At 34.7% G+C, this 25,988-nt stretch overlaps 1 protein-coding gene across 1 annotated transcript in view; it reads left to right on the forward strand.

Moving 5' to 3' along the window:
- Cdh18 (cadherin 18) overlaps positions 1–25,988 on the forward strand; it is a 355,549-nt gene that overhangs the window by 117,137 nt on the left and 212,424 nt on the right. Inside the window, exon 2 of the mRNA XM_090332102.1 lies at positions 8,364–8,846. Coding sequence (XP_090188228.1) covers positions 8,553–8,846 — 294 coding nt within the window. The 5' untranslated portion in view covers positions 8,364–8,552. The remainder of the gene's footprint in view (positions 1–8,363; positions 8,847–25,988) is intronic.

Raw genomic sequence — 25,988 nt, forward strand, 5'->3', positions numbered from 1 at the left:
ATGGTTAAAATACAGTTGAAACATAGATATGCAAAACAGACTCATGAATCAAAAAGCAGCACGTGGTGTATGCATACAATAGATTAGTCTTAATCTTGGAAAGCAGGTGGACCATGGAGCCAAGGGGAAAAGAAAGGTGGAGTTGCCATTCAGTGGGTGGAAGGAACCAAAAGCTTCAATTGTGCAATAAAGGTCTGCTATGTTGTATGGAACTTGTGCTGAACCAGTGTTGGACTCTGACAGTTTTGTTAAGGGTCAACAATCATATATTTATCATAATAATCAATCTAAAATCCAATATCCTCTCCTGTTCTTGTCACTTACTCTCCTATCTCCAATGATCTCTCTTCCTTTACATTGCCCACATCTACAACCTCCTAGTGCAGCTGAGTTTCATTTCTTTGCACATGATTAGCACAACTTTACACAGTAACATTTCAGCCTGTGTGTCATACACCTGGGATTGCTTCCCTTGTGTCTCCATGCTTAGATTCTCTTTGTGATTCTGGCATCCACACTGCAAGGCTTCAAAAGGAGATGTTGGACAGGAGATTCATTTTAAATTTCCCTACAACACCTAATGTTTTTTTTTTTTGCTTTTCTGCCACTGTACATATTGCAAACCCAAATGATTGTCTATATGATTCTTTACGATTTCAGCTAACACTAAAATAATATCAAGACTAGTCTCAAGAGTAACTCAAAGGGGATGGTAAGCCTTGGCTGATTTGTTAAATGGGTTTAATAATATTGAAATTAAAATCTTTTCTGAAACTTTGAATATTCACCTGAATTGAGATCAGCTTCTGAATCTTCACATTTTTTTCAATATGGAAGATTACTATTTCTTTTATTTTGACTAATTTTTGCAGAACTGCTATTAAACTAACATTTTTTAGTTACCAATTGGTGACCATAAAATAAAACATAATAAGAATAAAGCCCTACCATATTATAATATATAACATTATGCAAAATTTAATAGCAATATGTAACTTTTATTATTTGCATATGAGTCTCTCTTGTCATTGTATGATTACCTTATGGGTTTTCATTTTTTCTGTCTTACAAGACCACTGCTGGTTCTCCATATGCTTTAATTAGAAAAACATGTTTTGCAAAATATCTTAAAGAAATGTACCAAACTCTCACAAATTGGCCAACAGAAGTTTAGTTCAGATTGGTATAATTGACTGTTAATATAAAATATTATCATACATAATAACTATATTAAAATGTAGTGGAATGCATGAAAGTTCTCATTATAAGTGAGAGTAGACTGTTCAATTCATATACTACTTTCTGTAACTTTTGTTTTATATGTGTTTATCTGATTTGGGGAATGGAAGGGGAATCACAGAAAATTAATTAAGAAAGAAAACAAACAAATAAAAAATGACTGCATCCACCAACTCCCTGCAGAGTCCCTGGTCTTTCATTGTGAACAATGACTCCACTTCATTAAATGTCTTATAACAGATTGCATTCTGACTATATAGCATATGTAGAAATGTTGAGATTCCTGGCATAGCTGTGCTGTTTGCTCACAACTGTGCTGAAAGCTTCCTCCCTTTGAGCTTATTTTAGTTGTGCGGCTCGAATTCATAGCCTGGTCATTGCCTCTGAGATGTTTTGCTCAAGATTAGCACTCTCCCATTCCGGTTTTCCTGTGGTTATCTGGAGATAAGTGTCTCAAAGACTTTCTTGTAGAGATTACTTTGAAGGACAATCTTCAGATCTCAGCCTTGTGCATAGCTAGGATTACAAGCCTTCAATGCCTGGTTTAGGAATCATTATTGAAGAGACAATGCTATCATACCTGATAAATGTGATAAAATATTATAAAATCAAATGAAATGTTGCTTTTAATGGTCTATGGGTACAGAAAGGTGGAAGTACTTATCTAGTAGAGAGTTATTGGGTATCGAGCTATACATTTCTTCAAAGATGGCTGACAGTTTGGACTAAACTTTGTGTAGAGACAGTTTTGAACAGAATATGCAGTGGCATGTGAGAATGTATTGCATGTTCAAAACACTAAAATGATAGTACAGCTTGGTGTGTCCATTTCTTCTGCAAAAGTGAGTTTTGAACTCAGATTTTACCCTATTACTGGAGTCACAATTTCAGCCTTGCTAAATTTTGAGATAGGGTCTTAGTTTTGGTTAGTTGTTTGCTTCTTCACAGGCCAGCCTGGAGAATAGTTCTCTATTTATGCTTAAAGCAAGGATGACAGACACCCTTAGCATTATGCCAAGGTGTGTTGTTGTTGAAATAGGTCTTCTGACCTTTTATTGCCTGGGCTATTTTGGAAACACAATCCTCTTGAAATCATTCTCCTGAATGCTTAATGGCTGATACCTACCATTACATCAACAACTGGTTGATGTTGGGTTTGGCAAACTTCTTTTTTATTTCCCAGGCTGTTCTTGATCCATAATTCTTCTGATCTCTGAAATAGCTGAGATTTCAGCAGTAAGCCCGCCTAGTACCTTGCTTGCACTAGCTAGAGTCTTTTATGGGAAGAAAGTTATGACAGAACATTTGGTGTTTCATGTTAAGAAGTTGAATTATAATTCACTGAAAATGACAAATGTATCCTTATTGAAACATAGTACAGATGACGTGGTTTACCATGAGTTACTAGTACAAAGGAATAATTGTGAAGCCCTAGAGAGAGCTATTTATCTTTTTGTCATGTATTTTAACATAGCATTGGGCTAACCCTGTTGTTATGTAGATCCAACAGGCCTTCAATGAGGCAGAGTCCAATGGCAAGCCTATAATTATCATAATAGGAGGTAAAGGGGAAAACGAATAGAAATGTGGAGAACTAGGAACCACTAGAAAATTTGATGATATGCTTATAAAAAACAGATTGTTTTGTTGTTGTTGGGGACACTTTATCAAGATGATAAGTTAAAAGTCAGAATTGTAGCAATATAACATGATGGTTAGAAATAATTTGGAAGGTATGAAAAATCTTTAGAAGTTCTGGTTTGAAATTCAAACACAATATGAACTTCTTCCATATGAATCTGCCTGACTGTGTGATGGTTTTCAGTGAATTTATCATGATAGAAGTCAAGTCCCACTGTTTTCAAAATGAATCATGTTCACAAAAAAAGCCTGATGGATTTTAAGACATACAGAATGAGTCATTAATATAATTGGGATAAAATAAAATTGATAGAACTTTTAGCCTCACAAACTTTCAAAACAAGTTAAAAAGGAAAAGAACATCTTAAAAATCAAATAGACCCAAGATATTTTGGAGACCAAAGTTGTACATTAAGAATTAATGGTTAAAGCCAGGTGCTGGGTGACCCACACCTATAATCCCAGCTATCCAGGAGGTTACCATCTAATGATCACATGACTCAAAGCCAGCTTGGGCATAAAAGTCTGGGAGATGTTTGTCTCCAATTAAACACCAAAAAGCTTCAAGTGGAAGAATGCCTTATGTACTAGAGCAAAATCCTTGAGTAATAATGCTAAAGATAGTGTAAGGCCCTTTGTTCAAAGTAAGAAACCAGCACATACACATAAACATACATTGTGTAAAGTTAGTTAAGCAAAGCCAGTGAGACTAGGAAGTAATAGTACCAGATGTTAAGATTAGGATTTCTAGCCTGAGAACGTGGCTTAGTGATAGAGTACTTGCCTAGCATGCATGCAGCCTGGGTTCAGTTTCTCAGTACCATATACACAGAAAACAATAGAAGTGGAGCTGTGACTGGAGTATAGTAGAGCTCTAGGCTTGAGTAAACAAAGCTCAGGGATAGAACCCAGAACCCAATCCCTGAGTTCAAGGCCTGGGACTGACTGAAAAAAAAAAAAGATTTCTTCAGTTCTTTTTTTATTTTCTTCTTTTTAGTTTTTGATGACTGTTTGGGGGCTTGAACTTGGGGCTTGTTTGCTGCTCCTAAGTTCCTTTTGCTCAAGAGTCGTATTCTACCACCTGAACCACAACTCAATTTCTGACTTTTACTGTTTTTAGTAGTTTTCTGGAGGTAAGAATCTCATGGACTTCGCTGCATGGGCTAACTTTGAACCAGGATACTCAAATCTCAGCTTCCTGAGTAGCTAGGATTAGAAGCATGAGTCAACAGCACCCAGCTCCTCACTTCTTAAAGTAATGCCTGTACAAAAAGCTATGAATGAATTTTACAACTTGGGGGAAGGGATGTGAAGAGTGGTAATTGGGAAGAAATGAGGGAGGGGGTAACAGTGTACAAAAGGAAATGTACTCATTACCTTACTTTTGTAACTGTAACCCCCAGGTCATCAACTTTATAATAAATTGAAAACAAAGCTATTAAAGATACTGGTTTAATCTGAGTAATATATACATACATATAATTAGGAAATTATATTCTTCAAAATAAATTAAAAGATAGGTGTTGGATAATACACTGTAACGTTTATTCAGTAAAAAGACAAAAGCTGTTAGTAACATCACAAGCTCTAATTCAAGTATCATCTTTCTTTATACACTCAATCTAGCAGACTGTCTTTTTTTTTTTTTTTTTTGCTGGTGCAGGCCTTGCACTCAGGACCTGAGCACTGTCATTGGACTTTCTCAAGGCTAGAGCTCTACTAATTGAGCTACAGCACCATTTCTGTTTTTGTTTTTGTTTTTTGTTTTTTGCTATGTATGCGGTACTGAATCGAACCTGGGTCTTCATGCATGCTAGGAAAGTACTCTACCACTAGGCCAAACTCCCGGCCCCTATAGTGTCTTAAAAAAAATAACTTGTTTATTGTAAAGGTGATGTACAGAGAGGTTATAATTACACGAGTAACGTAATGAGTACATTTCTTTGCAAACCTTGTTGCCACGTCCCTAGGTTTTACTCTTCCTCCCTTCCTACCACCTGTAAGTAGTATTATTACTTCAATTTTCAAAGAGAGTAAACTCCAAAAACCAGACATAAGTCTCTAGAAGGAGTGGTGGATCACTAAATGAGAAGAGGGATGAAGTCTCTGTTACACATTATTTTATAGACTTCAATTTTGGAAAACAAGGTTTTTGGAATATTATGATAGCCATGATTTCATTAGAGAAAAATTCTATTTCCAAGCACCAAAAATCAAATTGGTCATGAAGTCTGCAAATATGTTTATTTCAAGATTTTTTTTCCTATACTCATAAAAACTGCTGCTTAAGGATTAGATTTGGGGAGATGTAGGAACTAATGAAGTTAGTCTGAAACGTGATTGAGTGCCTGCTGCTAGAGCTGTGTTGCAGTTTTCCTTCTTCATGCAGTTGAGCAGGTGGACTCTGTTATCAATGCTGAATTCCTGAGCAGGTAAACAAGAGGCCAGGATCATTGCCTTGAATATTTCTCAATGGGAACTTCTTCCATTGATTATTTTACCTGAGTGTTGATGCTTACACTGTAAAGGAATGTCTCTGTACCATACATTCCCGTTAGAAAGAAAAATGGCTAGACCCTAAAGCTCTATAGTTATTGAAAGTTCTATTAATCAGAATTCACACATTTTTTCTTTATATTAATATCTTTAAGTGGTTGTACAAAGGACTTGCCATTTAACAAAGCAGTTTACATGTAAGCAGGAAAGATTCTTAGATGATGCATTGTGGCAAATGGCAAATACTTGTCACCTATGTCTGCTGCATTAGTCGGGTTTAGGGGTTCATTTTAGTATTGTTGGCACTTTAATTTTTACTAACCTAAAGGAAAAAGAATTCTAGACATGGAGCGGAGAGTTATATTTATGCATCTGTCTTCTCAAAGCATAGCAGTTGAAGCTATCTTTTGAAGCATAGTGATGAACTTCATTTATAGAGACATAATTGATCTCATAGTTGGCAGAACTGTTATTCATATATATATTAAAACTGATTTATATATTTTGAGGATGACACATGAGAACAATACATTGATGAAAACTCTTTCTGATTATCTATACTGTATTATAAAAGGTCATTTTCTTTGCTTTTCACTCATGAATTATGCTTATTATATAACAGCAAAAATTTGAAAAAAATCACACAAAGTGGTGCCAAGTATTAAGATAACACCTTCTTCATACTCAGCAGCTTGGCTTCTAAGAAGAAAGGCTAGCTTAAATTTCCTGTTTTTAATTCCTGACTTCAAAATTTAGAAGATTTTGGCAAGGGAAAAGAAAAATCAATATAAAAATTGTGCAAATGATGTATTGTTCTGCGTACTGGAAAATACATTCACGGCAATCATACTATGTATTCCCTGCAAATATAAATGTTGAGACTTGAAGCTATTCACAAGGCTTGTAACCTGGTTGGAATGAATGAGCACATTATTGCTTTGTATGTGTCAGAAACAATTTTGAACTATTCTAGGTTCAGTTAAAATATTTCTGTAGTTTTACAAAATATTTAAATACTTGACTGGTATGTGCACCAGATGGTCAAATCGAAACATGTAGTCTAATCTTGAGGATGTCTTAAGCAATGAGTTATTGAATGGGAATCATTGCTTCTCTTTTTTTAATAGCGAAAGATGTCATTAGAGGATATCCTGAGTGTCATATAATTTTATCCTTGACTATATAAACACCCTTTTTAAATATGTGCAAGAATTCTGCTCCCAATTAGTATAATATCTATTATTTTTCCATGTTCACCCATCTTCTAATTCATTCTGATCTACATTAGTGTTTTTGATTATATTTAAGGGTAAATGAGAGAATGTGATATATCAGATATAATAATACATGAAATATAATACTTTGAAACACTATAAACATATGAACAGTCAATCAAAAAATTAATATCTAAGTAAATCTATAAAAATATTTTGATGAGTTAATACTTTAAAAAATAATTGCTAGTGGTCTCTTTATGAATCCTGTCAATTGTCTTCTAGAAATGTTGCTCAAGTTTTAATCTATTGTTCCACTGAACAAAATCTAAGCCAGATCTCAACATTTCTTATGTGATAAACAGAAGCATTGCTTTTACTTTTGTCATTTATGCCCCTGTTACTTTCCTTTAGTCTTTCCTTTCCTCCTTTCATTTTTTTTGAGGGGGGAGAGAAGGGAGGCTAGAAGATATTGTTTAATGCATGAAGAGCTAATTTTTCTGTTCCACTTGAATGCAATAGCTTAATCTTTACTAATTCCTTTGCTATTTATTTTTTCTTTATCTTTAGGTAGTTGTAAGAAGGAAGTGACATTCAACAAAGCAGTTTACAAATGCAGTGCATATCAACCAGTTGTCACCCTTCTCAACAATCTCACTCAAACTCTCTCAACTTATTCCCTCACATTTCTTAAACTTTTAGGGTATTTATTGGTTTCTTTTTCCAATTTAATAATGCAGTGATGTATACAATAGACTTGTACACAGTAGACTTTTCACACCACTCGACCCATTCCTCACCTAATTTTCCTTAATTTTGTAGTATGCACAATGAGTCCCTGACTGTATTCCTTTCCCCTTTATTCCAGCATTTATACTTCTACCTCTTTGCTCTGGCCTCACCACCTCTCCTGCAAGTTCTCATTTCCTGGTCCTTATTTTGTTGGGCTGTGACTTAGTCTTTCTGCAAAATTGTGCTATTTGAAATCTCAGTGGGTTCTATTATACTTCAGTGGATTCATGTATAATCACTTGCTTACCTCACAGTGTGTTTATAGGCATATACTAGCTCTCACACATGAGAGAACCCATGCAACCTGTGTTGGAGATAAGTTGGCTTGGTTTAAACTCAGAGGCTCATGCTTGCTGGGCAGGTGCTCTGCTACTAGAGTCATTGTGCCAAATACTTTTTCCATCTATCATTTTCACGATATGGTTCTGTTCTATGTCTAAGTTTGGACTGTGATCTTCCCACCTGTGCTTCCCTTTGCCAGCGAGATGACAGGTGCATTCCCATTGTGCTCACCCTTGTGTTTCCTCCTAGATGGGAGGGGCAAGTGTGGACAACCACACCCTCCCATTCTGAGGTGAAGTCTCACAAACTTTTATGCCAAGGCTAGCCTCAAACCACAATCTTCTGCTCTCTACCTCTCAAGTTGCTGATGGTACAGTTTTAGACAACACTTCTAACTTTCTAATTCCCTTATTTCTTCCTTTACGTAACAGCCAGTATTCACATACTAAAATTATTGGTGATATATTACCCAAGCTTGGAATGTTTTTATTTTTACAAAGACCCTGAAAACCAGATAGCAAATATGAATGAATGCATGTATGTGAGAGTTAACGTTACAAGTATTAATGTATTAATGGTATTTCTGAATGTGTTTTCTTTTGCTATCAGCTTCACACTACAAAATATTATGATTTGTACTTAGAGCAAATAGTTAAGTTGAACATGTATAACGCATGCAATTTTCTCTCTTTCCATCAGGTAGAAATGATCACTTGTACTCATCTGCTATAAAGAACTCGAATCTGGAAACTCCACAGCTCTATTTCTTCAAGTGCTTCAGGATGTAATTATAATCTCACCTTTCCCTGATGGGCAGTTAAATCATGGACATGCGTAGTGCTTTACTTTGGACTGTCCTTCCCAAAGATGCTGTGGCTCCTCTCTTGAATGCTCACTAAGCATTTGTGGCTGACAAGGAAAGAAGGGCACGGTGAACTGGAAAGCTATCTTACAATGAAAATTACGAGCACATCTTGCATCTGTCCAGTCCTAGTGTGTCTCTGTTTTGTGCAGAGGTGTTATGGAACTTCTCACCACAGCTCCATCAAAGTGACCAGGAACCAGACTAAACACAGTGAAGGTGAAACTGAAGTCCACCATCGTCCCAAGAGGGGATGGGTTTGGAATCAGTTCTTTGTTTTAGAAGAACATATGGGACCAGATCCTCAATATGTTGGAAAAGTAAGTTGGTTTCTGTTTAATTTTGTTTCAGGTTGGTTCCATTTGTATGGCTTACCCTCTCTTGAGAAGTTGTGTTGGATGAGTTGAAGTTGGGGTGCACTGACCTGATTTAGCAACATATTGCCATTTTCCCATAAAAATTCCCATGAAATGGGAAGACTCTATGGGACATACAGAATGCCACACTCTCATCTTTATTACTTTGGAGATACCTTTGAATGTTCAGTGTCACTTATCAATACATTACTGTTTGTGATATTCAATTTCTTGCTGGTTCAATAGAGATTAAAAATCTATGATGTCATTATGTACGTACATACATATATCTATATCATCTATATTTATGACATCTATCTATCAATCATCTATCATTAGAAATGTGTTCTCAAGTTAATCTTTAAAACACATGGATATTGGGACCTGGAGTCTAGCCTACTGGTAGAGTGCATTCCTAGCATGCAGGAAGACCCAGGTTCAATTCCTTGGTACCACATACATAGAAAAAGCTGGAAATGGTGCTGTGGCTCAAGTGATAGAGCTCTGCCTTGAGAAAGTCCAAGGAGAGAACTCAGGCCCTGAGTTCAAGCTCCAAGGCTGCTGGCCAAGGAAACCCCAAACTAACATAAATATTTTCTAATATCTGAATTAATTTCCCCCAAATAATTGCTATGCTATTATTAATGTAGTGGAAATCTACATCAGACCTGTATATTTTGGCAACATCTCAAAAGAAAGGATTTGATAAGTGATCAATAATTTCAGATAAGTACCTTTCTTAAGAAAATCAAATGGCACATCCTATCTTAAGGACATCCAGTGGAATGGCTTATGCCTATGTCCGCTCTGCTCTTGAAGAGAGCATCTCTTCTATCGTAGATCTGCTCCATTCTGTTTAATTAGGGGTCTTCGAAGTAGCTGCACTGTAGCTTTGTTTCATCCTTGTGGGAAAAACCTTGAGCATAGCAGTGAAATCACTGTGACTGCAGGTTCTGTGGCTTCCCTCTCCGTCATTGACTATTTATTTTCATTTTATCACTATTACTAAAAAAAAAAATTTAAAGGACTCAAACCATCCAAGCACAGTGTTTCCCTAGAGTGTAGGCAGAGACAGGCACCAGCCATCTGTTTCAGCTCCTATCCAACAAGGGACTGGCAGCCCTCTTTCAAATACAAGGCAGAAGCCTTGCAGTGAGCCTTAGAGAACACCATCAAAGTTCCGAAATTCTTTCTGATTGCTTGTCAGGATGAGAAAAAGAATTCACCTTTACTGTACACTTTTATCCTCCATACTGTGTTTCATTAAATATATGAAAACAAAGAAATTAAAATGGGCACATATGGAATGATAAGGAAATAATTTTGTTTTCAACTTCACAATCCTTCTTGTAATCATTTTCACCTTTGTAAAGGAAACATAAAATAAAGAGCTAGCAAAGGCAATGGTTCTTTGGGGATAAACCAAAATATTTTATTACAATATTTAATTGCATATAATTATTTTCATTTTAATTTAATGCGAGAAACAGAAAAAATTCAGAAAACGTCCAGTTTCCTATAAGCATATTTACTTTTACAAAATATAAAAACCTAATCAGAAATTTCATACAATTCAGCTTCTTTTTATTTGAGTGAAAATGAACATATGGTTGGAAACCGTTTCCAGGTCAGGACTGAGGAAATTTCTATTCAGTCCTGTTTGTAATACTGATGGATGAATAAAGGGTCACCCTGAAGAAATGATTGTCTAGAAAACTGTACAAACAATAAATACAAATTACAATTCTTTTGAAATACAGATATAATCACTTCTAAATTACCTGTGATATTTCCTTGCTAAAATGACAGATCTAAGGATCTGCAAAACTCATAATCCTACGAATATTTAGCACTGGTCATCTCATGGAAATTATATGTTCCCCAAAATAATTGTTATAATTGCTAGGGAAACAGGTTCTGAGTCATTTATCTCTTATCTGGATTTGTGTACCGGTCCTGGGGCTTACATTCAGAGCCTAGGCATAAGCATTTTTCTCAATGGTAGGGCTCTGCAATTTGAGCAACAGTTCCACTTCTTGCTCTTTTAGAAGTTAGTTGGACAAAAACTTCTTACAGATTTTCCTGCCCCAACTGACTTTCATATTAATTAAAAGATATTTCAAATGCCATGTTTAACAAGCAAGTATTCAAGAATGGAATCGCTATATACAGTCACTGGCATATTAATTTTAGAACATAGTTAAAATGAAGCTGAGACTTAGTATGTCATAGATACATACTGAACTATATAATATAACATTATGTCAATAGAGTATATATCACATCATAGATTTTTATGTCTATGTACTTAAATTTATATCTCCAAGACCATGGCAATAACCTTGGGTACCCGAATATTGAGTCATCACTCTAGTTCTGTTTGGATCTAATATTCACATATTAAGGAAGACCATGCACCTTTTGTTCCTTTGGTCTTGACTTATTTCACTCAACATGATTTTCTCTAATTTCATCCACTTCCCATCAAAGGCCACTATTTTATCTTGTCTGTTGGCTATGTAGAATTCCATTGTATATACACATATATAGTATATATTATATACTATATATACTATATATATATACAGTATATATATACATATATGTATCACATATTTTTGTATCCATTCATCTACAGTAGGGCATCTGGGTTGTGTCCATCACTTGGCTATTGTGAATAGTGCAGAGATAAATATGGCTGAGCAGGTGTCCTTATCATATCCTGGGTTATGATGCTCAGGGTAGATGCCCAGGAATGGTATGGCTGAGTTGTAAGGAAGGTCTATTTTCAGTTTTTTAAGAAACCTTCCAACTGCCTTCCAGAGTGGTTGAACTAGTTTACATTCCCACCAGTAGTGCAATAGGGTTCCTCTTTTTCCACAACCCACCAACATCTGTCATTGTCTGAGTTCAGAATCTTGGCCATTCTGATTGGGGTAAGGTGATATCTTAGGGTTGCTTTCGTTTGGATTTCCTTTATGAACATGGATAATGAGCATTTTCTCATATGATTCTTTGCCTTTTAACCTGTTCTTTTGATAGATCTCTCTTTAGTTCCCTTGCCCATTCAGTGATTGGTTTGTTGAGGTGTGGGGGGGGGATTAGTTTCTTGAGTTTCCTGTAGATATTAAGCATTTGTCTGATGTATTATTGGCAAATATTTTCCCCAGTTGGTTGGTTGTTATTTTACTTTAGTAGCTATGACTTTGTGCAGAAGATTTTTATATGTAGGAATTCCTATTTATTGAGTCTCTCTCCAACCTTTTGTGACCCTGGGACTTCTGTTCAGGAAGTTTTTTTCCTGTGCCTATAAGGTCCAGTGTCTCTGCTACTCTGTCATGAGCAGTTTCAGGATTCCAAGTCTAATATTGAGGCCTTTGATCCATTTTGAGTTAATGTTTGTGCATGGCAATAGGTCTTTTGTTGTTCCATATGAACTTTTGGATCGCACCTTCCCTTTCTGTAAAGAATGTTCTTGGGAGTTTGATGGGGATTGCATTGAAATATGCCCCAACTGACTTTGGACTTCAATCTCAGATTTCAGTCTCCTGAGGACCCAGGATTTTAGCCTATTAACCAGGCTAACACTTTCATCTTTAAACACTTGGCATCTATCTCATTTCTCTTTTTTATTAAATATTTTTATTTATTTAGCCAGTCCTGGTATTGAGCTCAGGGCCTGAGCACTGTCCCTGGACTTTCTCAAGGCTAGAGCTCTATCATTTGAGCCTCAGCAACACTTATGGCTTTTTGTTTTTCTATTATGTCTTACCGAGGAATCGAACTGGGGTTGACAGGCAGGGTAGGCAAGCTCTGTACCGCTAGGCCAAATTCTCAGTTTTATTAAATATTTTTTTATTTATCTTAAATACTTCTACAAAAGAGTAACAATTCACCAAAACAATTTATCAGTACAGAGCCTTCCGATCAATGTCACTCTTTTCAACATCCTTACTCACCGCTCCCAAACTTTCCCCAAAGTCCTTCCCTTTCGTAATTTAGGTTAGGTATCAATTTCATTTTTTCTTTTTCTTTTGTTTTTTTTTTCAAATTTGCAAAGCAGTTTATGCATAAAATGAATCTTGATCTACATCACCTCCAGCAAACTTATTAGTAGAGTTTAAATGCAGAAAAGGCAGCTTAGCTATGAAAATAGCCATATCAAAGGTTATAACAAATATTTGAACTTATTAAAACAAATGTTCTGTAATTGATCAATGCCTTTTTTCAGTGGTGTACTTACCCTTCTTCTAAAGTTAACTTTATGTAATCTTATAAAACAGCCTTTACACTGTTCTGTTGATCTTGTGTAAAGATAAATTGCTCTAAAATAAGATTCTGATTCACAGATAAATATATGGAATTTTTTGTGTAAAAATCCCTAGACTCCCCTCCCTTATAAATCACAGTATTTTTAACTTTTATCAGTAATACTTAGAAGGGGCTGTTTCCATAGTATGCTTTTTAGATATGTTTGTAAAAATTTAAGTTTACAAACATGATGGTATTTTTGAGAATTTTTAAACTATGTTACTTTTATTCTGACTGAAATGATCTTTTCTTATTTTGAGAAAATATTTTACTAATTGGCCTCATTTTATATATTTTAATTTATTTTGTTTAAAGTTCTTTGCATAATACTAATTCTTTATCGTCATATTTAAATGTTACCTTGTGCATTTGTTCTTGCTAGTAATGTTTAATCTTAGATAACTCAATGCTTTTAAAGCCATATAATTGAAACTACTTTTATATGACTTCTTAAATTCTTCAGCACTTAATTTCCAAATTACTGACAGTAGAAATTTGAAAATATGATTTATTCAACAAAAGATAATGTTGTAATTATAGAATACTTAGGTTAGAAAGCAAATTCAGTGAAAACTTTTAAGAGCACAAAAGAAGAATTGAAGGCTTTATTTCCCACGTCTCTTATACATAGTGGAAGAACATAGCATGCATGTACAGATGGTAATTACAGAGTGTTTTGAGTTTTGATCATAATATTCAGGAACAGTTGACTATATGCATGAGATAATTCACTAGTTGTAGATTTGCTTCATACCTTGCAGTTGCTACAAGTTTGTGAAAATAGATGTTTTGTTCCATAAATGCATTATGGGTAACTTGTTACCTTCTCCATCATCTTACTTTATGGAAAAAGGAAACTGGTATATTCCAATATACTCTTACATGTCATTGTTTACATTGTATGATTTAGTAATGTGTGGGTGCAGATATAATAAATATATATATATATATATATATATGAGACAGGGGACCATATCTTTTATTTTCAACTAAAATAAATCTGTCTACTCATAATTTTCTCATAGGCTTTTGGCTACATTGACCTTTAAATTTGATTTGGTTTAAAAAATTTTTTTTTGTTTTTTTGCCAGTCCTGGGCTTGAGCTCAGGGCCTGAGCCCTGTCCTTGGACTTTCTCAAGGCTAGAGCTCTCCCACTTGAGCCTCAGCACCACTTCCGGCTTTTTTTCTATGTATGTGGTACCAAGGAATCGAACCCGGGTCTTCGTGCATGCTAGGCAAACACTCTACCACTAGGCCAAACTCCCGGCCCCTGGTTTAAAAATTTTTATCTGAATAAGCACATGAATGAAAATACAGCAATCTCTTTCTGTACTTATGAATAACTGTGTATAACAGCTAGAATTTTCTTCTAGATATAATGCATCTAAGAGATTGTGTATACATCTAATGAAGAACTTTGGGTTCTATATGCCTTTCCCCCACTTCTGTACCTTCATATCACAGGAATGGGTTTGATGAGAATAGATTGAAAATAATTACTACTAATTTATTTTATTAAGCAATAGCATCAACAAATATATAGCTGAGAAAGAAGGAATTCTAACAGTATAAAATAATTAGAATTCATCTTGCAGAATTACTCAGTTAAAATGAAGCAGTGATTCTCAGAAAAGCAAAAAGTAATTTCTTTATGTTTCTGATACTTGTTATGGCATTATCCAAGAACACAACTTAAGATCTCTTCCTGTATGTTAAATGAAATCATTTTCTAGCATATAGAGCATAAAATTTCCCCTTCATGACCATCATTACTGCAATTTTTCTGCATTTTCCTTTACTTCTAAGAATACGGTTAAGTCTGTTTTAATGTTATGTACCATATTTCCAAATTAAGTGTGTAATTTAAAGGATAAGAGAAGAAATAGTGTAAAACATTGGGAATTCAGCTATTCAGAAAAAAATTAGCTTTCACATCAAGGAATAGCATAGCTATCTAATATTATCAAGATGATAACTTTATGCAAATTTTATCATAGCTTCCTTGAAATAGGAAATAAGGCAATAAAGAATTTTATAGAAACAATGCATTATAATATAGTTTCATGTGAACTTAATTGCAAATCATTGTTGATATGGATATAGAGCTTTTTCCATGTTTCTTTATAAATGTAACTGGTCAGATCCAGAGTTATACACAATAAGGAGGAAATGAAACAAGTTTGTGTTGATGTATATTGCAACTGATGACTAAAAAGCTTTTATATTTATTTATTTTTTTATTCCAGCTCTGGAGCTTGAACTCAGGGCCTGAGTAGTGTCTCAGAGCTTTTTGGTTGAAAATTAATATTTTGCCACTTGGGCCACAGCCCCATTTCTGGCTTTTTGGTGATTAATTGGAGATAAGAGTTTCACAGTCTTCAAATTTTAGCTATGGTAACTAATGCTACAATGAAAATGGTTATGCTAGTAGCTTAGTGTGGTTTTGTTCATTGGCATTTAGGTAAATCCCAGGAGTAGGATTGCTGTGCCATAGTGAAACTCTTACTGTTTTCCAGAGTGATTGAACAAGTTTATACTCCCACCAATAGTGTAGTAGTGTTCCCTTTTGGCCACATTATTATTATTATTAGTTTTCTTGATAGTGATTGTAATTGGAGTAATGTGGAAAATCAGTGTTGTATTGTTTTGCATTGCTTCAATGACCAGTTATGTTAAACATTTCTTCATGTTTCTATAGGCCATTCTTATTTCTTCTTTAGAGGAGTCTAAGTCCTCAGCTCACTTATTAATAGGATTTTTGTTTCTTTGAGAATTTGCTTTTGGGAATTTAAGTTTTTGAGCTGTAAGTATATTTTAGATATGAAACCCTAAGTGAATGAATGGATCAAGAAGATGTGGTATATATATACACAATGTAATTCTATGCTTCCATCACAAAGAATGACATTGCTTTATTCCTAAGAAAATGGAAAGGCTTGGAAAAAAAGATATATTAAGCAATGTAAATTAGACCAAGGAAACAGGCTGCATGGCTTCCTTCCTTTCTAATGAATACAATATCTGTAAGATTGTAGGATATTCAAGCCAATCCTGGGCTTGAGCTCAGGGCCTGAGCAGTGTCCTTGGTCCTTCTGAAGACTAGAGCTCTACCACTTGAGCCACAGCACCACTTCCGACTTTTTTCCATGTATGTGGTGGGGAGGAATCGAATCTGGGTCTTTGTGCATGCTAGTCAAGCACATGACCACTAGGCCAAACTCCTGACCCTGTAGGATATTCTTAATGGAGGAGCACGGTAGGTCAATAGCTATGTGCATATGTGCTTACCAAAATGAACTGAAAGAAATGAAAAGAAAGGAGATTAAAAATTATTATATTGTTACAGGTCTCCCCTCCTTTGGTGTTCCCTATTGTTACTGGGTTTTTTTGTTGTTGTTTACTTTGTTTTGTTTTCTGTACCCTTGTTTTGCATATGAATTTATCAGATTTGGGGAGGGGAAGGAGAATCACAGAAATGGTGGGCCAAGAGGTAAACCAATGCAACAAGGATACTTAGTAGACACTATGGTGGAAATGAATTTTCTACCTTGCAGGGAGGAGAGTAGAAGGGGAAGAGTAGGAGAAAATGAGGAAGGGGTAACACTATTCAAAAAGAAATATACTCATTCTTATTTATTTAACTGTAATACCTCTCTACATCACCTTTACAATAAAACTAAAAGAATAAAAGTTTCTCAGACTGTTCAGCCTAAGCTGACTCACTCAAACCATAACCTTCATCTCAGCCTCCTCAATAACTAAGATTATACATATGAAACATTAGCAACCTGTGTTTAGAAGCTTTTAGAAACTAAAATATATTTCGTTAAGATTAATGAAATTCTCAGAAACAAGTGAAGTTTTATTTGAATAATTTAATAGGTATCTAATTTGTTTATTTTCCCACAGTGTAATAGTAATAGATTTTGAAGTCTTTCGGTGCAACATGATACAGGCAGACACAACATACTTATTTATTCATACTGTAAAATGTCTATAATTATAAATACATTATTACCCAGCTGTCCTGTGTGTTTGTGTATATATTAAATATGATAAGCTACAAGGGAATTTTTTGTTTCATTTTGGTTATTTTTTGTTTACATTTTATTGTAGTCCATGTATATGCGTTAGCAATAAGAAAAATAAATACATGAGGAATTTAAATCCATAGTCTAAGGCTAATAGTCACTAGTTTGGGGGTGAGAGTGCTGAGAGGACTATTGATAGAAGGTTCTGGACCATTAATGTAAATATGAGTTATTTATTTCCCCATTCATCCCTGATTTAACAGACCTTAAACTACTCTTTCTTACTCTATTCTAGTAGAAGACTGTAAACTAGAGAAGAGGCTGGTTTAAACAAAGCAATCAGAAAGCAAGCAAACCTCTCCTTCTTTTTGGCTCATAGCTTGTTTTGTCTGTTAGGTCAAACAGAGGTCAGTCTCTGCTTTTTTAAGGTGTGGGTAGATTCTCATAATTCGCTAATTTTTTATTGCTGACAATAACCATCTCCTTGATCATATAACCAGGGCTTCCTTAACAGAGACTTGCAGGGAGGGGTGGGGGTGGGGAGAAAGTTGGGAAGGGAGGGGCAGAGGAGGGGGTTGGGTGAGGACCTTTGGCACCTTTGGAGACATTTTCCGTCAACGTTTGTGTGACTATTAGTTACAATTTGCATAGATCACAGCATGAACGATCCTTATAATGCCTCTCCCCAAAGACAACCAGCAATAGTGTGCTACCCAATTAGAAAAATAAATTTAATATAGATAGATCAATTTTATTGAAATAATGTTTGCATTTATCGTTGTATCACCTTGTCCTGAGGTAGTCTTGATTTATTCAAATATCTCTATTCATCTGGAGGAAACTAAAACACTCATGTTTTCTAATTTTCAGGTGAGGAAAGAACCAAATTTGCTCAGGGCCTGTGTCTAGATTATTTCCCTCAGCACTGGGATCAGGCTGCGACTTGGGAATGATTCGCTATTACAATATTTCTTTTCCTTCATTTTCTGGCAGAGAATTGTTTGCCATTGCTTTTATCTTACTTATACTATATTCTGAATTTTAATTTACACATAGCATATTTATATTCACAGTAACAGGAATGTCTTTTGGAACTTTATCTGGATTTTATGGTCATAACTTGCCTGAGGTTTGACAATGTACAAAAGAAAGATTTTAATTAGATAATCCTTTTAGCATTCCTTCTAGGTAGAAGAGTATGCCTTACCTTTCTTTAACTTCAAGACTTGAAAGTAAAAAAAATATTTACAAAAGAATGTAAAACATTATTTCAAACTTGCTGTTTCTTTACACTAGCTATAGGCATATGTAACATGTTACACACATACATAGTTAAAGGAATGAGGATTTAATTGTAGGTATATTATTCCCTCAATATCAGTTGTTACTGACTTTTATCCAATGAATATTTCGGTATGCAATTGCATTGAACCCCATGTAATAAACACATGCCATTTTAAAATGGACTTCAGGCCTTCAGTTTTATTTTATTATGTTTTGTTTTTATCTTTCATTAAGAAATCAAGAAGCCATAGAGTGAAATATTACAGAATGAACTATATTACAGAATGAAATATATTGGATTCCTTTGCTCCATGTTTTTTTATGATTCTTCATACATATAACTCTTATCATATCCTATACAGAACTATATGATATGAAACCCTTCTCTTTTTTTTTTTATTTTTTGTCAGTCCTGGGCTTGAGGTCAGGGCCTGAGCACTGTCCTTGGACATTCTCAAGGCTAGAGCTCTACCACTTGAACCTCAGCACCACTTCTGGCTTTTTTTTCTATGTATGTGGTATCAAGCAATCGAACCTGAGTCTGTACATGCTAGACAAACACTCTACCACTAGGCCAAACTCTCAGCCCCTGAATCTTTTTTACATTACAAATAAAAACTAAATATAAATTAAATATATACTACTTAAATTATAATATATAGTTTGCATTGTTTGAAAATATTGTGAATTCTCTTGTTTTTATTTGATAGACTTATATGTGTGTATATATAATGATATATTCATTTCTTCAGATATACTTATCATCTTGATGGACATTGTATTAAACAATGTGGAAACATTAGGGAATGCTATTATTATAGCCATAACTACACAATTGAAAATTCAAAATAATCTCTGATGAAAGCTACACAAGAACTTGGACTTTCTGCAAATGCTAAATTCTTTGAGGAAGAGAAAAGTTGATGTTGGCCCTTTTCCTTGGATTCAAATTATGTACATTGTTTTTGTTCATATTGTTTATTTTGGTGTTGAGCATCTCTTCTTGATTTCCAAGTCAAAGTTTGGTTGATTACCTAACTGTAACAGAATTAAAGTTTAGTAATTTAAGCAAGAAATTATGTATAATATGTATGCACGTATGCATATATATATGTATATTCTCATCAAGAATGAAGCTGGATGTGGTCTGGATGCAGGGTGGTCTGTGCGTATGCAAGATAGCACTAAATAAAAATACAAAATATTTGAGTCCAGATAGAGGCTGAAGAATGACAGTGGGGAACTTGGCATTATTTGGTTACTGAAGCTATTAATAAGATATATGAGAAAGTATGTGAAGTTATCATTTAGAACTAGATTCTGAGAAACACAAGTGTTAAGGGAAATTAGAAGACTAGGGATATTTGGTGATTTCTAAGATAAAATTCTGGAGAGGCACTAAAATACCAGTAGACGAAAGGAGATATCTCAAGGAGTAAGTGAACATCAAAATCTGATACTTGAGTGAATAAAAATATGTATTATATTGTTACAATTAGGTATAGACCTAAAATGTTAGTTTTGTTCCAGTTGCCCTTATTAGTAATCAGAAGATGAACCTTAGCCAAGAGAAGTGAGTAGAGACAGAGGAAGTTCTTAAATTAATGTGAATCCATGGGTTACATGGTATGGTTCTGCGGCTCAAGTGGTACAGCACCTTACCAGCAAGCACAAGGGACTAAGTTAAGTCTAGTATCTCTAAAATACACCTGAGTTTGTGAATTATTTCCTTAATCATCCTTCACCATTAAAAATATAAGACATTAAAGAACTTATGCATCTACTTACATGCTAAATATCTTCAGCTTATTTCCTCTGCTTCAATGATTTTGATTTTTCAAAAAATTATTTACTGACTATTAAGGTCCTATTGTCAAAACAAACAAACAAACATGCTAACAGCATAAGGAGAAAAAGGCTTACAGTGTTTAAAAAGAAAAATATTCATTGCCTTATTTATATAACTGTAACTCTCCCTGCTCATCACCTTTACAGTAAAGATATTAAAAAAGAAAGATAAGATGAAAAAAGTAATTTGTTTTTAAAAAAGGGGGAAAAACAACAGGAAGGAATATATTACCTTGCAAACCTGTAGAGTAACATAGAGTTCAGTGCAGAAGAATTAGAGACATATAAGATGGTATTTTAGATTTTAATAAGTTCTCTAAAGCTAAAAACAAAACAAATTATACAAGAATCAAGTCCTACTGCCATGATTTTCAGATGAATGTTTCTAAGGACCGCTATAAAATAATCACATTATTTGAAGCTACATACTGGGAGATTTCAGTGACATATAATTGTAAATTCTCTCATTTATGGGTTGTACCTTCCCTCTGTGTGAGAGTCTTAGGGTTTAAAATACTCTGTAAGCATAAACAAGAAATAATATATAAATTAAGATAAATTTATTACATTGTGGAGACATACATCCTCCAATCTTATTGAATTATGCTAGGAATTTGTTAATAGTCATAATGTGTCTGTAACAAAAATCTTGAGTGTATCAATCGTTTAAAATGGTAGAATTAGTAAAGTAAGTTTATTAGTGCCTCTGAACAAATTTTCTGCAATTGAGCTCATGTTCTATGCCAACGTATTCCATTATGATCATTAATAATCATACATGTGAAATGTAACTAAAGCAACTAAATTGTTAAAGGTTTATGATTTATTAATCCATATGTAAATAGTTACTTGCAGATTCAGGCAAACAAATTGGACATTACATGTTTAGGCTTACAAGGGATGAAACCTAACAATACTTAGAAAACATATACAGAAGTGGGTGTGCCATGAAATTACATGAACTCTGAGACATATGGAATAAAGTTATAGACTATAGATCCATTGCCCACTTCATCCATGGCTTAATCCTAGTATGCAAAAATAAAGACTACCAAAGTCAATGATGACATTTTCCCCCAGGTTTCAAAAATGTACATTGTTCCTATTCATATTATATGCATGTGTGAAGTTAATTGTATGTATGCAAGTCAAGGCTTACTTGATCATCTAAGAGAAGCATAGCTTAGTAATTTTAAGCAAGAACAACAAAAAAGGAAAAGTAACAGAGAAGAAAGCAACAATGTTTTGAGGGTGAAAATAAAAGAATGAGGAGCAACTGGCACCTGTAAATGCAGCCAGGTTCATATTCCAGTGACAATCGAGTTAGATGCTTGCAATTGTCATGCTGTGTTCCGATTCATACAAAACTACAGCAATTTTCCAAAACCATAAACAAAACAATTAATAATCTTCAATCTTCCTCTAGATATCACTTCTATTTGATAAATGTCAAAGTTCATGAACGTGTGTTGGGATAGCCCTAGTCAGGAACTCCTATAGTATCTGGATCCTTCCAGAAGGGAAGACTAAAAGTTTCATCTTAAAGGATACATAATTGAGATAGAACTGTTTTTTGTTTGTTGATTGGTTTTTTTAAATAAGTGTTTCCAGAGTAGATAGTCTTCAAAATTAAGATGCATGAACACTCAAAGACACTATTTTCAATATGTTTTATTGTAATTAATAGAACGGTTTGCCAGGTAGAAAGTGCATTACTTCACAAACATTAATACCCTTTTTCATGACTTGGTCCGCATTTCCCTTCCCCCAGCCCTGGCCCCTCATCTTGTTTCCCCCCCTTCCCTGTCCTATTTCAAATAAATATTTATACAATATATCAGATAGCAAGGTAATATACTGTAACAATATCAGATAACCAAGGGACAATAAAATAGATGATAAACAACATATTCCTTTCATTTAGCCTCATCCTATATGGACTTCTTTCATTCATTATGACGCTGAGGCATACTATAGAAAATTTCCCTCATTTTAATCCAAATAGAAACAGGAATATTTGAGACAATTGTCATTCTGTTTGAAATTATTTGTTCACTGAATTATTTTGAAGTGATGATTTTTATTTTAAGCACATATACTATATAATATAATGTGGATTATATGTTGTACAAATTATATATTATATATGTGTGTAAACATGCACACATATAAACACACATACATAAAGGGTAATGATTCTTAAACTTGGTCCAGGGCATCTTTTCTGGTTTGGGTAGTTGTGTGTTCAGTTCATTAGCTACTTTGCATGCATTGGCTCATTCTACTGTTAAATCAAAAATATGAGAAGAATTAAACACATTGATAGTCTCCAAGGTAGCATAAAATATTTTAATTAAAGTAAAAGAACACTATGCAAAAAGGAAATACTCTAAGAGACATATATGTTGCTTGGAATTACATTTCCCTCTTGTAACTGACTTAATTTAAAGGTTCATGCAGAAGTATTTTCTTCTTAATGTAGCGCTGCCATTGTTATTCTCGCTCTTTGTACCTAGTTATTATTGTGGTAGTGAATTCAATTGACCATGAGGAGTTTTAAATTTTATTACTGGTTTTACAAATATGTAATTTCATATCAATCATTAGCATGGGGTGAAGTAAATACTTTTTGTTCTACAGGAAGCTGTGGGAAACTTCAGTTGTTTTCTGCCCTGGCGCTTTGTAAAGTAGTATGTATAGAATTGTTGGAAATGAGGAGGGGAATAGATATTAAGTTCAGTCTCATTTCTTGTATGTCAACCTATTCTAGTTATAAGTTACCATGAGACTCATGCCAGAAAGGAATTCGTTTATATTCCATAGTTCTCTGCCTTGATAGATACCTGCCAATTGCTGAGCAATTTTGAAAATATCCCCATACTACACTTCAGATAAAAAGCAATATTTGAAAAAATTTTTTTCGTAGTCCTTGGGTTTGAGCTCAGGGCCTGAGTGCTGTCCTTGGGCTTTCTTAAGGCTATAATTATACCACTTGAGCCACAGAACCATTTTTGGCTTTTTTCTGTGTATGTGGTTCTGAGGAATTGAATCCAGGGCTTCGTGAATACTAGGCAAGCTCTCTGCCACTAGGCCAAACTCCTGGACAATATTTGAAATTTTGACTCTGGTTTCAATAATTCTATTTGTGCATATGAACTCTAGACAACAGTGAGTTTAAGTCTGCTATGGTAATATCTATTCATATGCATATATATAAGAATATATGATCATACTCTTACCATATAAGATTATATGATCATACTCTTACCATATAAGATTATATGATCATACTGTTACCTAATTCACTTTTTTGTGTATCTCCTCCTTTCATCATCTGTAATACTACCTCTCTTACTTTCCTGTCATATTAACTATTCTCTCTTTTCTCTTCTCTTTTTCCTCTCTTCTTCTTCCCTCCTCTCCTGCCCTCTTCCCTCTACTTCTCTAATTCTTTCTCCTCTCTCTATCTCCCTTTCCTTCCCATTCCCTCCTGCACTCTCCCTCCACTCCTTTCTTCTACCCCTCTCCATCCTTCTTCCTGTCCTCTTCCCTCTCTTAATCTTGGCCTACCCTTATTTCTCTCCTCCTGTCCTGTGTCTCATTCTTTGTTTTACTGAACATATAGTCACAATTTTTTCATTCATTGACTTTACTAAGCTTGCATTTGACCCACTCTATTCCTAGTTTCTTTAGGGCTTTATGAAATTATTTTTAATTTTGTCATAGGACTTCTTTTTACTTTAAATGAGAATATTAAATACCATGTTTTAGTCTTTATTTTAACTTTATTCTGAGATTTTGGAAGGTTTTTCTTCCAGATTTATTCTGAGGACCAAACAGTGTAATCCCTATGCTGTTCTGTTTCCACAGATTTCTGCTATTCTTTTCTGGTGATATTTGTTTCATTCTACTTCGATTCCATAAAGTGGAAGACATTTTTGTATTTTTTGTAATTACAAAATATAATATAATACATGTTAGAGAAATTTCTACATATTTTTGAGAACATGTGTTTTCCATTTTATACCAAATACTTTCCCGTCTCTCTCTCTCTGTCTCTGTCTCTTTCTATGAATGTGTGTGTGTGTGTGTGTGTGTGTGTGTGTGTGTGATTTCTAAGTCTATTTGTTCAATATGTAGTTTAACACTTTCCTATTGAATTTTACCTGAATAAGCTATAAACGTATATATGGGCCATACCTTCTCATAGCATAGTAATTGGCTCCCATATTCCTGAAGTTGAAAAAGTAAACAATGTTCAAGCAGGACTGAGTTGTGGCTAGACTGTAAGTGCTTTTGCTGAAGGTAGATAGCGAAACTCCCACCTAAATGCTTGAAGCAACTGGCTTGCTTCCCAGAACCCTTGAGATAAAATAAAACAAATTGGTGGTAGCATTACATCAAACTGAAAAAAAAAGAAAAGGAAAAAGTAAGGAAATATGGAAGCACACTAATAACCAGTTCAAAAGTATTTTCATCATAACAGTAAGTCAAGAGAGGAGAGTGGGGAAATAATAAACAGAATGAGCAAGAGATACTATTTAACGCAAAAGAACACTCCAATCTCAGAATGTATATCAGCTTCTGTCTATTAACCATTCCCCTGATCTGTTTCCTATTTTCAGACTCATCCTAGTTTGGAGAACAATAGAGCCTAAGTATTTCTGATCTTCCTTCTTTCTTTCCTTCCTTCCTTCCTTCCTTCCTTCCTTCCTTCCTTCCTTCCTTCTTTCCTTCCTTCCTTCCTTCCTTCCTTCCCTTGTTATTTTCTTTCTTTCTTCGTTTCTCTCTCTTCATTCTTTCTTCCTCCCCTCTTTCCTTTCTTTTTTTTTTGAATTGCATTTTATTGTTGGAATAATGTTAGAGGGGTTACCATTACACTCATTAGGCAATAGGTACATTATTTCTCAAAACTTAATACCCCTTCTTGTGCTTTTGTCCCCATTTCCCTCTTCCCAATCACCTTGTTTGCCTCCTTCCCTTCTCTATTTTAAATAAACAAATAAATGTATATATAATATACCAGGTAACAAAGGGAGATACTGTAACCACATGAGATTAGCCATAAGTGGAAAAAAAGAGAAAAGAAATAACTTTGCGAGCCGGGAGTTTGGCCTAGTGGTAGAGTGCATGCCTAGCTAGCATGCATGAAGACCTGGGTTCAATTCCTCGGTACCACATACATAGAAAAAAGCCGGAAGTAGTGCTCAAGTGGTAGAGCTCTCTCCTTGAGAAAATCCAAAGACAGTCCTCAGGCCCTGAGCTCAAGCCCAGAACTGGCATAAAGAAAAAAAGAAAAGAAATAACTTTGCATAGCACATTAAGATAAAAAATCACAAAGATAAACCTCTTGTTTCCATATCCTAGAGTTCATTTCATTGTCTTTCTTTAATTTGTCTGTATTGGGGCTTGAACTCAGGTCCTGGTTGTTGTCACTGAGCTGTTTTGCTCAGGGATAGCACTGTACCACTTTGAGCCACAGCGTCACTTACGGTTTTAAATCGATTGTAAAGAGTCTCATAGGGATTTTGTTGAGTGGGCTGACTTTGAACCTCACTCATCTCAGCCTCTTGAGTAGCTAGGATTACAGATGTGTGCCATCTACCCTGGGCTTGTTCTGCCTTTTGAAAG

This window comes from Megascapheus bottae, chromosome 4 (assembly GCF_031878675.1).
Source record: "Megascapheus bottae isolate mThoBot1 chromosome 4, mThoBot2.hap1, whole genome shotgun sequence".
NCBI lineage: Eukaryota > Metazoa > Chordata > Mammalia > Rodentia > Geomyidae > Megascapheus > Megascapheus bottae.